Consider the following 14,589-nt stretch of genomic DNA (forward strand, 5'->3'; position numbering starts at 1 on the left):
CTCCCAGGAATGAGGGAGCACCCCCCCATTCCCGTCGCTGACCTGGCTGACCACATAGAGCGACTCAAGGCCAATGACGGCCTCCGCTTTTCCCAGGAGTACGAGGTAAGAGCAGCGCACTAACGCTGTATCAGACATTTTCACTCCTTCAAGCGTGAAAATGTGTTTCTTTGTTATGATATCTGGGGGGAAGTTTTTCTCTTTGATCCCATATGCATGTATTCTAATAGATTATGGAAGCCTTCTTACGCGGACATTCCTCAGTCATTTTTACAACTCTATTACCAATCTCACTAGGAAAGCAACACTTACATTAAATGCTGTGAGATGCCTTTTCACAAAACTAGTAGGTGGCAAGTTGCTTAAGCAATCTGTGTGCGTGTTGATGTTTTCCTGAGGAATGTTATTTTACAGGCAGCCTCGGTGAGAGATTATCTCTAGTCTAGTGTTCTTCCTCACAAAAACAAAAGCAAATTTGCATTTAAAGTGGCACATTGTTCGTCTGGGTACTGAGCAAGGCCAGATGAAGTGGAGAGGCATCCTTGAATGCAGAAAAAACAAGAGCCATCTTTTATTTATTTGCTGATTTGTTTGATGTGTTTTCTTTAATTAGCTTTATTCCATCAATGGGTCCAACAAGTCTTTTTTTTTTTTTTTTTTTTTTTTTTTTTTTTTTTTTGGACTGATTGTTTTACATCGATTTAGAAGGTCATGTTCTCGCCTCTTTCAGTTTGTTCCTGACCGTACATCAAGATGTTATTCTGTGCAATTTTGCACCCCGAGAGAAACAGCAGAGTAATTTTGCCAACCTCATAACCATTTCCCACGCAACATCATAAGCCCAAACTATAGCAAACATTTTATTTGAGCTGATCGGCTATCTGCCCCGTCCAGTGATTACGGGGAAAATGACATCAATTTGATAGCTTTATATAACTGTTCTAACACACTTGCTGACCCACAAAGCAAGCTAGATAAATACAATTATAAAAATTCTTCCTTGAAAATGTAGTGTTTGTGTACTTTGCCTTATGAATGATAGAGGCCTTGTTTATTCAGTTTTCATTTTTTGGAATACTCCCAGCTAAAACTAACACAGCAGCTGTGTGATTAATCCTTTCTTTAGAAAGCGTTAGTGTTTTGCTGCAACACGTTGGAGCTGAAAATGTGTGTTGGAATTTTGCAGGTTCTAGTTTACAGGACCTGCTTTACTGAGAAATGTTTTGATAGACCGCCGACCTCTGCAGGATGTAGCCTGCCTTTCATCCAATGACAGCTGGGATGGACTCAAACCAGCCACGATCCTAAGTTAGATAATAGTTAAAAAATGGATAAATGGACATTTTGTTCACTGAAACATCAAATATCTCTGAGAAGTAGCCGTTAACAGTGCACGACAAATTATGCATACATTTCTCTGCAAAGTTTTTCATTTTATAACGTACAGAATATGTTTCTAAAGGACATTTTCTGACTCGCTGTGAAATTAACAACTAACCGGGGAGATAATTAGGCCTTGGTAAAAATCTGCTCTCAATTAAGTTCTTCCTTGTGTTGCTCAGTGCCTCTCTACAACATCACCCTGCCGGCCTGTTGAGTTAGTGTAAACGAATCAAGCCAGAGAAGTGGCTTGTATGACTGCAGGCAACCAGCCCAGCACCATTCCCTTCCTGCACCAGTCATTCCAAGCCAGGGAAGACCCCCTCCATCGCCCGGCAGATGGCCATCCATCTCTGTGCCAGCCATGGCGCTGTGGCAGAGCTCATGGCGCTTTGTCACAGTCACGTTCGCCGGCTGCTCCCGTTGCGTCTTACCCCAAGGCTCAGAATATCTAGTGGCTTTGCCACTTCCTCTCATCACACTGAGCAATGAGCACACTGGGTAATGAGCAGAATTTGTCAATCAGGCATGCTGCAGCTCCCCTGACAGTCTTTTTATCGCAGGAAGCAATATCATGCAGCCGTCGTCATAGCAATATCATTATGTTTATTTTAAAATATTTCCACTGTGTCATTGAGAGTACCTTGGGCATTTGCCTCTCACCTCTTTCTGCCACTTCTACCTCTAACTTGTTTGCTAGTTGTCATCAGCCTAGTGTGCCTGCTGTGTTCACTGAGCTCTCAAATCGATATGACATGTTTTGACTGCAAATAAAATTTTTCTCTTCACACTGACGGCCACGGACAGAAAAATTGGCAGTGCTGAGCTCATCAGCAGCAATAGGCTTGTACCCCTGTGACTCTCACCGCACAGCAAATTGGAGCTGTAGTTGCATATGAGCATTTTACATTTTTATGTCCTGTTCAGAAACAAAAGTGCAGAACAGCTTAAATTTCAATTTTAAGCCACATTTATACTAATGTAGGTGCCACTTTAGGAACGCTATCAGTTCATTGTGTTTGTAAGAAAGCAGCTGAATGGCAATTTGCTGTACGTTTGATTTACAAATAAGGAGAACTACACCTGCTTTGTTCGTATAAGGACTTTTTGCAGAAACATTTAATGGCCCAGGATCTTTATTTTCCTCCTCTCGAGGCTTCACCTTGCACCATAGATTTTGTCCATTATCCAAGTATTTTTACATGAAAGCTGTGCTGTAACATTTTGATGTAAAATGACCTGTAATAATTCAATTACTGAAGTAGTTGCATTAAGTTGGAGAATTAATTTTGAATGTGTCATTTTAACTCCTGCTGGATTTGTGAGGCACGAGGCCCGGGGAATTACTGGACATGGTTCTGGCGTGAGCTGTGGGGGATCGATATGGCATAACAAGAGATTCTGTGACATTATCTAGCAAGGGATAAGAGGCCATCACATATCTCCCCGGATCGATATATATGCAGCCTGCTGTCGTGTTAGCCCAAGAGACAAATGACGTAAGAGGGTCAGAAAGAGAGAGGACAAAAACACAAGCCAGGAAGATACGATAGAGACAAGAACAAACAGTTGTGGACACTGCACCAAATTGTGCAGATGACCTCCCAGGATAAGGTAATTCAGTGGAATTGTCAAATTGTGGACTGCAAACTTAAAACCTTTCTAACTTCTCAACTAAAACTAAAGCCTTTCTACACTTTGCCTATGAAAAATTGAGACCCTTTATATTTGTACTTCATTAGCATAAGACAGCAAATGTCACGCAGATAACCAAACTGTTAATCCACAAAAAGCAGCTGCAGAGCAGCAAGCATCAGGGATTCGCTTTGTAAGCTGGTATCCACAGCACAGCTTCTCGCTTTGCTCGGTGGCTCTCTGTTCATTCTCTCATAATCATTCGTACTTCATTTATTCATTTTGTTGTTCCCTCCTTCCTCTGTCCTGTCTCACAGTCCATTGATCCAGGCCAGCAGTTTACCTGGGAAAACTCAAACATGGAAGTAAACAAGCCAAAGAACCGCTATGCAAACGTAATCGCCTATGACCACTCCAGAGTGGTGCTCACCTCCGTTGATGGTAAGAGCTCACGTAACCACTTAACCCCTCAGATAGCTATTGACTGACACCGCCATCGATTGAGGCCTCCTTCAAAACTTCCAAGGACATGTTGTACGCCTGCAGGTGCAGGTTTAAAAGATGAAAATTTTGCACACATAAGTATCTTTTTTTTGTTCCGTATTGATTTAAGCATGTAAATCATAAAGACCTGTGTAATCTAGGTGATTGACTGATAGGTTGTCTTTGACTTCTGGCAGTGTACAAAGGGAAAATATCCATAAATGAACAGTGAAATATTATAATAGTTACCGTACTGTCTAATAGGAGTTTTATGCACACGGTTTGTCTTTTTTACAGCCGTTCCAGGAAGTGACTACATTAATGCCAATTACATCGACGGCTACAGGAAGCAGAATGCCTACATTGCTACTCAGGGGCCTCTGCCAGAGACACTGAGTGATTTCTGGAGGATGGTGTGGGAGCAGAGATCCAGCACCATTGTCATGATGACCAGACTGGAGGAAAAGTCAAGGGTAAGGAGAAGCCTTAAAAATATTGTAATGTGCAACTTCATTCCTCAACAATTCCTGCACAAAGCATTAATCATGCATTGATTTAATTTAATTTATTAATAATGAACCCCATAAAAGTGATTATAATAAATTATTAATTGCAATGATAATAATGAATTTTAAGTGGTACATAATGTTTAATGCTTGTTAATATGTTAGTTGTAAAATATTTTGTTTAATATTATTGTTTATCTTTTTTGTTCGCTGTTGAGTGACAAATCAACAAACCAGTAGCTGTTATTGGTGCAGAGAGGAGAGCAAAACGAAGGACTCTTGTATAGAACTTAAAGCCACCGAGGCTGACAATGCTGCAAACAAACCCAACCATCAGCTGACGTTTGGAAGTCAAAAAGTGGACAGAAATGGAGTTTTCTGATACACAAATGGCCTGTGTATATATATTTATGTAGCTTCACACTGAGGAACTTTACACCCAACAAAGCCTGAAGGCATATAGACACCCAGTCCTGCTTTAAAGCTGGATTTGTCAGCCTGATCAAAGTCACAAGGACTTCAAAGGATATTTTGCTTGTCTGCGGACAGTATCGCTTCATGTTGCTGCTCTTCTCCGCAGTCTTCGGCAATCTCTAAAAAACTTCTGCGTGAACTCTGTCTAAATATGTTTGTGAGGTAACAGCACAAACCTTCGTACCGTTTCCGATTTCCCCTGCTGTTTGCTTGTCACTTACGCTGAAGTTATCCTGGCAACTGTGCGTCTAACTTTGCAATCCTGCTATTGAACGGTCCCACGTGAAAGTGATGCATGTGCACTGCTTATATATTCAAATCTGATAATGCAAACTCTTTGATTATTTAAAAATTGTTCAATACTCGATTTCTGCGTATTTATTTTTGGCACTTCCTTATCAAGGTTCCATACATATAGTAATACCACGAAAGCCACAGCACTATAATGAAATTTCTGAAGTTGGAATGAAAAAGGATTGTCATCTAACAACAGTTGTGGGCTCCTAAAATAAATCTATGCTAATAAAAGAAGTGGAGAAAAAAAGAGAAAGAGCACCAGACAACTTGAGATTCAAAATTGGACTGGGTTTATTTAATTACCATCACAAAATCATGCTCATGAATTCCTTGGAGGGGGAAAAAAATATCAGCATGGAGCCCTGCCAGTATGTGCTGTTTTATTAGTGTATGCATACAGTACCCTAATAAAAGACAGTCTCCAGATGAAGAACGGGTGAAGAGAAGAAGTATAAATAAGAGTTTGTTTCCAAAATCCCAGACTCAACTGTTTTGGAGGAGAAGATCATTACCTGAAGCTGAGTTCATCCATACTGATTCTTCGCAATTGTTTTGTCAAGCTTTAAATTACTTGCTATCCTTCACAACATATCATCTGTTTTAATTTTAAGCTATCAGTGCAATCAATCATTTAGGCAAATTGTGAGCACAATATGTCTTCTCAGAACAGAACTCATTTATTTGTTCCTCGGAGAATATATTCAGCTTGATTAGATGAGTTTTATTGCACATTCACTTGATGGGGAGGACATACTTGTATTCACAAACGCCTCTTGGTATATTTAGTGCGTCTGAGTGGCAATTTCAGAGCCCTGTGACAGATAAACAGGCTCTCCTTCTTTGAGCCCAGAGTGGTGGCTGTGCATATACATAAGGATATAAAGAACTGAAACACCACGACACGAGGAACCTAAAGAAAAATGAATAGGCCTCGGAGCCAATCCCCACCTCCTACACACATTTTGAAATCCGCTGGTTTGCCAACACCATGGAGAGAGACACAAAGAACCAAACCCGCCTTCGACCAGCTGGGGGTGGAAGTATTTTTCCAAATCATATCAGACTACATTGGATTTTTTTTCTTTTTTTGTGTGTGACATCACAAGAGTGGTGGACGAAGCTTCAGGGGTGTAGTTTCATTTCCGAACCAGGAGGTGGTGTCTCGGTGCAGTGTTAGCCCCTCCAAAATCATTTTTACTTTGCATGAACCTTCCACAAACTTCTATTTTCAGTATAGCTTATAGCTTAGCGCTCACAAAGAGCTGTGCAGTAATACTTTGTAAACATATTGTGATACACGTGGTGCATCCAAATCAAAGCAGTCTTTCTCTATACAGAAGATTAAACATTTAGTTTAATCATGATTAGCGGCATGTATGTGACAACTTTTAAATGGCTTTTTCCAAAACGGTATCAGACAGCCAACAGTCAGCTAAACTGATTAGATTCCCTAATTTAATTTTGGAATAATATTGAACACTTAGGCTCCAAACTGTATCAAACAAACAGTGTTTGCAGTGTGATAATGAAGAGAAATGCATTGATACATTTGCAAAATCATCCCAAAATAATGCTTGTGCTTCTAATTAGACACATGGATTTACTTCACTGTTTCAGGGAATTTTGTTTTTTAGGTCCACTCCTTTTATATAAATACACAATCTTTATTTGTCTGCGTCTCTCTCGCAAATGCACTCAGGCGCATATGGTGCGTGAGTCAACCTCCCACCACCCAGTTAGACTGACGTCTCATGCCAAACAGAGCAGCTGCTTGACAAATATAATGATGAGATCCGGCTGCAGGAAAAATTTCTGCTTCCTCTTGCATTACTAGTTAGTAAAACCCTAAAAGGTCAGGACTCGAAATGAGACCAGGGGTATTACTCACTTGGGTGTGTGTGTGTGTGTGTGTGTGTGTGTGTAGATAAGAGGTCTATGCCAGCTGCAAAAGGCCAGGTGACGACATGTGAGAAAGCAAGGTTCAAAGCAGAAGCAGATGATAGTGAAACCTGGAGCCTGTGTGTGTGTGTGTGTGTTCGTGTCCCTCTGTAGTTCTTTGTGTAGGAGAATATGCCACCCAACCTCAGGCAGCACAAAGATATTCATTACAGTGGTGACTGCTAATCCATATGTTTGTACGGCAAGCAGTTCCCCATCACTCAATTGAGTTTCTCCTGCGAGGTCTGCCTCTGCCTCTGAATGGAAGCTGTCACCGGGGGAGGTGAAATGTGAGGGGGTGAATTTTAGTGCATTTTGTTTGTCAATTTTTACCAGCTTTCTGAGACAGCCAAAGTGCTTCCAAATGTCAGCTCTGTACTGCAGTATCAATATGATTAGCTCACCCGTGCCACATCTCTTCCTCTCATGTTATCCAAATCAATATCAGCAAGTTCTTGTCCCAGGATTCCTGACGTTAAAGCTGATTCTGTAGTTGTTGTTTCCGTGCCTGTAACTGACTGGGAAAAAGCCTTGAAAGGGTCATACTGAACATGAAGTGCTTCCAAAGACATTTTTAGACAGGCCAGGAACTAGAGGGGAAGACCACAGACTGTATATTAAAGAGAGAGGATATTATAAACATGTCTTGAATATCTTATGTTATCTCAAAAGAGCACATCACTCTGAGTGCAGACCCCTTGTTGTGAGTTTCCAGAAGTAGAATAGGAACCACTCCCAGTTTGAATTTCAGAGACAGACACCTTCTCTGTTTTTAGGACTGGGCTTCAGACTTTCTTTCTTGATCTTTAACCATCCCATGTTTATGCCCCTATAACCTTGGGATGAATGAACTACCTTCATGTTTCTACCTGAGAGTTTCCCACTTGGGCAAGACCAGGCTGGCTATTCCGAGTGTTTAGGTATCAAGGTGATTCATCACCTTAACCATTAAACTTTGTTCAATAGTTGTTGAAGGCGATGAAAGCATTTCTAAATATCAAATGACTGATTATGTGATTGCATTTTTGTAAGTCCAGTTTAAATTCATCAGTTTGGTCAGGAAAGGTTATTTCTGAGTGAAGAATAGCTGTGAAAAGAAACATTTTCTTTTTTATTCTAAAGTAGTGACAACTACACGTTGCTAAGCCACAAAGAGTAAAATGAAGGCCAGTCGTCATTTCAGAGATACACAAACACTCGGTGCTAGTGTTTGGAGAATCTTTAGTCTCATCCACAGCAAAGTTTGTGGATGAGACCAAAGATATGGAGCACATATGGAGCCAGGTGGCCGAACCTGCTGTCCATTCACGGCTGGCCAGAACAGGCTTTTAGACACATCTCCCTCCACAATGCAGCACCCGATCAGCACAAATGCGCCAAAAGCATACATGACAAAGGAGTGCGAACCACCCGACAATTAGCTAATTGAAAATGATCAGAGGCTGGTAAAAGACAAAGTGGGCTTTTTATGCTCTATTGAAGCCCGCTTCAAATGCGGACACACATGAACGCTCATGCAAAAGCTTGCTTCTGCGGTGCTCTTTTTTTTTTTCTGTAGCGGATACCCGAGCTGATGCCGAGTCTTCAGTTTTTAATTAGACAGTGGACAAAGCCTTTGATCTGACCTCTTTAATGTTCCCTCCTTGTTAATCAGTGTGATCCTACTAGCCTCTCACTAGCCTCGTGGTGCATACTCGCAGCAGTTCACTCCTGACAGCGTGCCCTCTCTTTTGCTTCGCCAGGTGAAGTGTGACCAGTATTGGCCATCGCGAGGAACAGAGACCTATGGGATGATCCAGGTCACCATGTTGGACACTGTAGAGTTGGCAACGTACAGCGTCCGTACTTTCGCCCTCTACAAGGTAGAGTAGCCTTTTTCATTTGCAGTCTAAATGCAATTCCTCATTTTTCTGCAGACAGTTAAAGGCTATTATACATGAATAATTTTTCCATTATTGTAATTGTTTTTGTAACTTCCAACATTCATCTCTTCTTCTTTTAAGAAGCACATTTTTCTCTCAATTTGATTCGTATACTTCAGTGCAGTGATGATGTGACTAATGGTTTGTCCTTTATTTCTCCTCTTCCATTTCTTTTTTCCATCACTTGGTTATAATTTCTAACATTATTATAATTCCTAATTAAATGCAAGTCTCTGGCTGGAACAATTAATTGGTTTCAATCAGAAATGGTGACAATGCCAAGAAACCCCTTCAGAGAAACCGTTGGGGCTAAGTTCCAAAATTATACACGTTATCTACACCTACACTTGCAGCATGATCACAGGCCTAAAAGTAGAGCGCTCTATGTACTGCTATCAAAGTTATGCGTTAACTTGAGACCTTAAAATAGTTAATCACATGTGCTTTTCAGACTTTACTGCAGATTTTACGTGAACGATGAAGAATGATGAATCGCATGAAAAAAACAGCATGACCTTTACTTATTAAAGATGAAAATGTCTTACTTTAAAGCAGCCAGTTACACTTTACCATGCCAGGATCTCCCACTAGGCTTCCTGTTTTATTGACTAAACTGATTCACCCACAGAATGGCTCCAGTGAAAAGAGGGAGGTCAGACAGTTCCAGTTCATGGCCTGGCCAGACCACGGGGTGCCCGAGTATCCCACACCGATCCTGGCCTTCCTTCGGCGGGTAAAAGCCTGCAATCCTCCAGATGCAGGGCCCATGGTGGTCCACTGCAGGTGGGAACATGAAGAAACAAGCTGTGTTTTTAGTAGTGCATTAATCAAACAGAATAATAGATACATACTAAAAACTGAAATACTATTAAAATATATTTAATGGAAGTACTTGTAACAACAGGAGTTATGAATCTGCTCTGTAAAGGACATCATTTGCAACAGAGATGATAAAATGTTGTTCTTGTGGACACTGATATTAATTTGCTGATGGTATTATTATAGAGTAATGATATATTAATTTGCCCCAGTAATTTGTTACTGTTAGCAGGTGTAAAACAACTAACCCCGGATGATAAGATGCTGAGTGTTCAGCTGTCAAGTGTAGAGAGAACATTAAAGAACCGGGAATCTTACTATACTCTACAGTCCTCCTGATTGCATGTTTGTTTTTTGTGTTAATGATGTCTTTCCACCGCATGATGATCGTCTGTACAAACAGGAAAACATATTAATTTTTCCGTTTCTCTCCATCAGTGCGGGCGTGGGCAGGACTGGCTGCTTCATTGTGATTGATGCCATGCTGGAGCGCATGAAGCACGAGAAATCTGTAGACATATACGGCCATGTGACGTGCATGCGTGCCCAGAGGAACTATATGGTCCAGACTGAGGACCAGTACATCTTTATTCATGAAGCCCTACTGGAGGCCGCTACCTGCGGCAACACCGAGGTGCCAGCCCGCAACCTTTATGCCCACATCCAGAAACTCACCCAGCCCGCACCTGGAGAGACGGTCACCGCTATGGAGCTGGAGTTCAAGGTGATTGACGCACACACATCAAATAAATTTCTTTCATAATTACATAAGCATATTTAACTGTAATCTTAAAGAACAACTTTCACTGATCAAGAGTGTGTAAAAGTCAATGGATTGCTGCACAGGAAGTGGTAATAAATAACAAAAGTTACAAAATAAAGTTACCATTCTCCCTGTTTTTCCTCACATTAACGAAACCTGTTTGCTCTGCTACTTTTATGGTGGAATCTTGTCAAAGGTGCAACAGATTGCAGCTGCAAAATCCGTGTCGGTGTCACAAATAATTAATTCACCCAATCGGCCACTGCACAAGTATTCTTTTTTGGTTTTTTTGTGTTTTTGAATCAGTGACATCAGCGCTGAGACATCACAGCCGTTTGCACGGCAGCATCACTGCATACAGACCAACACATGTTTCAGGGACAAATGTACAAGAACAAGCACACATAAACACCAACACGTGAGCACACATACACATGGAGAGTTACAAAATGACTGACACTCGCACATACACACAGCTGGGGCTCAAGGTCGCAGTCACACGCGCACACCTTCTGTCAATAGCCATTGACTGTGATGTTATTACGCACTCTCCTCCCAGCGCGGCTCTGCCATTAGCCCTCTTATGACCATGATCCATTCTGTTTGAAGTGATAATAGCATCTACACTCCTGCCAACAACAGAGAATGAAAGAGTGAGAGAATGATTGTGGCGTACGTGGGGGCCACAGCCTCCATGCCCACACAGTCTGGCCACATCGCACACGCACGTGCACAAATTCTCCTGGAGTACGATAACTGGGCATACACGCTCCTGTGCTGTCCATCTGTGCTCTGTCCACTGCCAGCACTGAGCATGTCACGCCTACAGTCCTTCAAGCAAGCTCTGGGACGCTATGGGAGACAGTCTACTGCAGACAGCAGATTTCTGAATCAGACCATCTCTAGTTAGGAGTAAACTTTTGAGTGGACCTGTTATGCTTTTTCCTTAAAGTGGTTAATGCTCATAGTAAATGTGGCGAGTTGTGCTTAAGACTCCTGTAAACAGTTTTCTTTTTAACTCTTGGTACTCTGTAATGTCAAAGAGAGCAGATATCCCTATTATGATCATCTTAAACACATAATTCTGGCTGCGAGCCATGTAACCCCGCCCACCTGCTCTTTAAACCTTTTACTTGGTAGGGGTATCCAATCAAAAGAAACTATGGATAGAGAGGCATCCTTGTTTATTTACTTGACTGATTTTTTTTCTCCCTATCTCTTTCCCTGCCTGGTTTCTTCCCACCGTTTCTTAAACAGAGACTGGCCAACTCCAAAGCCCACACGTCACGCTTTATCAGCGCCAACTTGCCCTGCAACAAGTTCAAGAACCGCCTGGTGAACATCATGCCTTTCGAATCCACGCGTGTCTGCCTGCAGCCCATCCGAGGTGTCGAGGGCTCAGACTATATCAACGCCAGCTGCATCGATGGCTACAGGTCAGTAAAGGACTTCGTCTTCGAGATCTGAGCGGCTGTGAATTTAAATAGATGATCTTGCACTTGCTGTAAAAGGCGAGTGTGGCGCTATTGTGTTTTTCTGTCAACAAATCCAAACCAGCTAAGCACCACTCATCCACTAACTTCACTACAAATACTGCAGTGTCTTTGACTCACATTTCCAAGCCTGTTTGTTCCTACTGCAAAAGCAAATTGTATTAAAACAAAATGTAATGTTTCAAGCATTATTTTAAGGAAAACTAACAGGATTAAGTGGAGAATTTATGGAGTAATTTATTCAGATACTGTTGGTATCCCCAAATACAAACAGCACCAAGTAATAGAAGAGTTTCCCACGCTGTCTTTGAAGTGTCCTTATGAGTGTTTCCCAAAATTCACCACCATCATCTGCACATCACCAGCCCTGTTTATTGTCTGTAGACAGGCTGTGTGTAGGCTTTCACTGCTTGTTCATACTGCTAGTTTGGACAGCCCTGTATGGGTTAGGCGTATTAGGGCCACTTAGAATATTGGGGTGTCACACGGTGTGCCACCAACCTTCTGTCTGTGTGTGTGAGAGGGGAGGGGGTGACGATGGGAAATCGTGAGGGACATACAGAGTGACACAATAGGAATGCCAGAAATTATATATGCTGGAATAAATAACAAGTTAATCAACTTATTGTAGGGTGTCTTCCTCTCTCTTGTGACCCCCCTCGGCCCCCCTTGTTGGCGCCCCTGCCTGTATGTGGGATTGGCTCTAAATAAACTACAATTTGAATGCTAATCGTAATTAAGAGACATTTCAAAGGTTGATGTGTTTTTAACAGTTTTTAAACAAAAACAAATTATGTAATGCATTAAAAAAATGAACTGTATCAGGCTTCGGCAACAGATGCAAAACTAGTGCAATTAAGAAATTGTTGGTTTTGTTTCTGTCAGTGGATTCATAAACATTAAGAGAGTACAAAATAACACCAGGCAAACCATTTGTGGTTGTTTGAGGGTGTTCACATCTAATTTGTGGTAACAGTAAAAGGCTTTTAGACCCTTTTTATACACAGGGTCAGACTGAAGGCAGAAAATGAAGATGAATGCTGTACAGAGCTGGCAGAGCATCACCAGGGAAGTGTCTGCCAATGTTAATGAGTACTAGAACTCAGGCAGACATTGATAGAGCGGGACTTGCAAGCAAATATTAAATACAATAATTACTTTTTTGTTAACCTTTCTAGTTAGCCTCTGTCTCCTGACTTGGAAGTTTTCATTCATTCCTGTATGTAAACACTCTTTTGCAGCCATGCTCCAATTCAGTGTCCTGGAGTCCCAGCTTAAAACAGCAAAGCAATGCATCGCTATGCTGATACTTTTCTGACTATACTGCATGTAGCAGGCCTGCAGCCTTCTTTCTCTTTTTTTTGGCATCACTGATTGTTACAGGTGTAAAGAATACCATAGGAAGGCACAATGGAGTGGATAAAACGTATGGGAGGGGATTGGAAGATGAGGCAGCAGTGGGCAGTTTCAGCTGTAAGAATTACTCCCGGCTATGTCAATGTGACTTTCGTTCAGTAAGCCACTGCTGCCTTTATATTGAGGCTTCTGCTGCTGTCCCCGTGAGCTCTGTGAGTCCAAATTGCTTCCTAGAGGAAGGAAGATGAAAAGGTGCCTCTCTGTTTTATATCTATACAAGCATGGGCAGAGATGGCTCCTCTATGGTGGAAGTAAAGCGGATAGAGTCAGGTAGCATGAAATGTCATTTAGTCCATATGGGGGCCGTGACCGAGACAACACCTCAACTCCCACCTCCCAAATCCCCCTCCCCCACCCCCATCTTCAGTCCTGTTATTAATGAGAAGGTGCTCCACAGAGGCAGACCCTCCATTGTTGCTGTGTAAATGGCATAATTGCAGCAAGAGAGTATCGTAATGAAGTGCGATTTCTAAAACCCTCCCAGCCTTTTTCTTCTCTCTTCTATTTTCCCCGCCCGTCTCTGTCTTTTTCCTTCTTTATTTTTACCCCTTTCTATCTGTGTCTCTCTCTGCTCTCCTCCCTAATCTGTCTCCTTTGCACTTTTTTTCCCCCTCTCCCTGTCTCTCTCTATCTCCTCCCACCCTTTTCTCCCACTCGCCATCTTAATTTTTCCATCCAAACACCATGGCAGAGACAGACATCCGGGTGGGGACCTGTTGTGTGCACCAGCGGCACTGTGTAATTAAGCTGCTTTTAAACGCGGGCATAAATAAAAACTAAACAGGGGCCTCCAGTGCCCTTCACCCCAGCGCCTTCAAGAAAAGCCAATAATATGCTAAGCTAATGAGAGGCGAGCCATTGATTCCAGCTATGCTATCAGGGGCGCAAGCCCTGGATATGCTCCGATGCGGGCTGGAGTTTTAGCATTGTAATGAGGTTGAAATGAAACACTATGTCCTGAAGCACTGCAGTCATGTGGGATGATGCAGAGAGTGCTTTGTGCTGTTTGGCTGTGCACTCATTGGGACACTGTGCAGTGAAGTTGTTATTGTGTGATACACTTTGAATTGTTTTTGTTTTGGTTAGGGGCCATTTTATGGGAGGGTTAGAGGGGTCCACCCTATCAATTTCAATTTTAGTATTCATCCCCTGCTTAGCTCTGCTTTTTCTTTGCTTCCCTTTCTTCCTCTGCTGCTTTCAAATCCCCCTTTCCTGCTTTCTCATTTTCTTCCTTTTCCTCTCCCCCTGCCTCCTCTCTTCTGTTCTCTTCCCTCCACCCTCCTCGTCCTCGGCAGCGAGTCCTACATTGCACTCTGATGACCAGCTGGAGAGAGCAGCGTTCGCTCTTTCATCTCATCTCAACATCCTCTCAGTACTTTGCACATCTCTGCTGTATAGTTTGCACTTTCTTCCCCCCGTTTTCATCTTTTTAATTTGATTCCTCACTCTTTTCGCCTCCCCCT

The 14,589-nt window shown here is 42.2% G+C and overlaps 1 protein-coding gene across 22 annotated transcripts in view; it reads left to right on the forward strand.

Annotated features, from left to right (window-relative positions):
• Positions 1-14,589, forward strand: part of LOC102303372 (receptor-type tyrosine-protein phosphatase F) — a 157,817-nt gene that overhangs the window by 137,136 nt on the left and 6,092 nt on the right. For all 22 annotated transcript variants that reach the window (XM_014338180.2, XM_014338185.2, XM_014338182.2 and 19 more), the window contains 7 exons: positions 8-105; positions 3,333-3,456; positions 3,796-3,971; positions 8,456-8,575; positions 9,264-9,418; positions 9,893-10,178; positions 11,475-11,653. In XM_014338180.2, coding sequence (XP_014193666.1) covers positions 8-105; positions 3,333-3,456; positions 3,796-3,971; positions 8,456-8,575; positions 9,264-9,418; positions 9,893-10,178; positions 11,475-11,653 — 1,138 coding nt within the window. The remainder of the gene's footprint in view (positions 1-7; positions 106-3,332; positions 3,457-3,795; positions 3,972-8,455; positions 8,576-9,263; positions 9,419-9,892; positions 10,179-11,474; positions 11,654-14,589) is intronic.

Source organism: Haplochromis burtoni, unplaced genomic scaffold (genome assembly GCF_018398535.1).
Source record: "Haplochromis burtoni strain Fernald_Lab_line unplaced genomic scaffold, NCSU_Asbu1 Contig_219, whole genome shotgun sequence".
NCBI lineage: Eukaryota > Metazoa > Chordata > Actinopteri > Cichliformes > Cichlidae > Haplochromis > Haplochromis burtoni.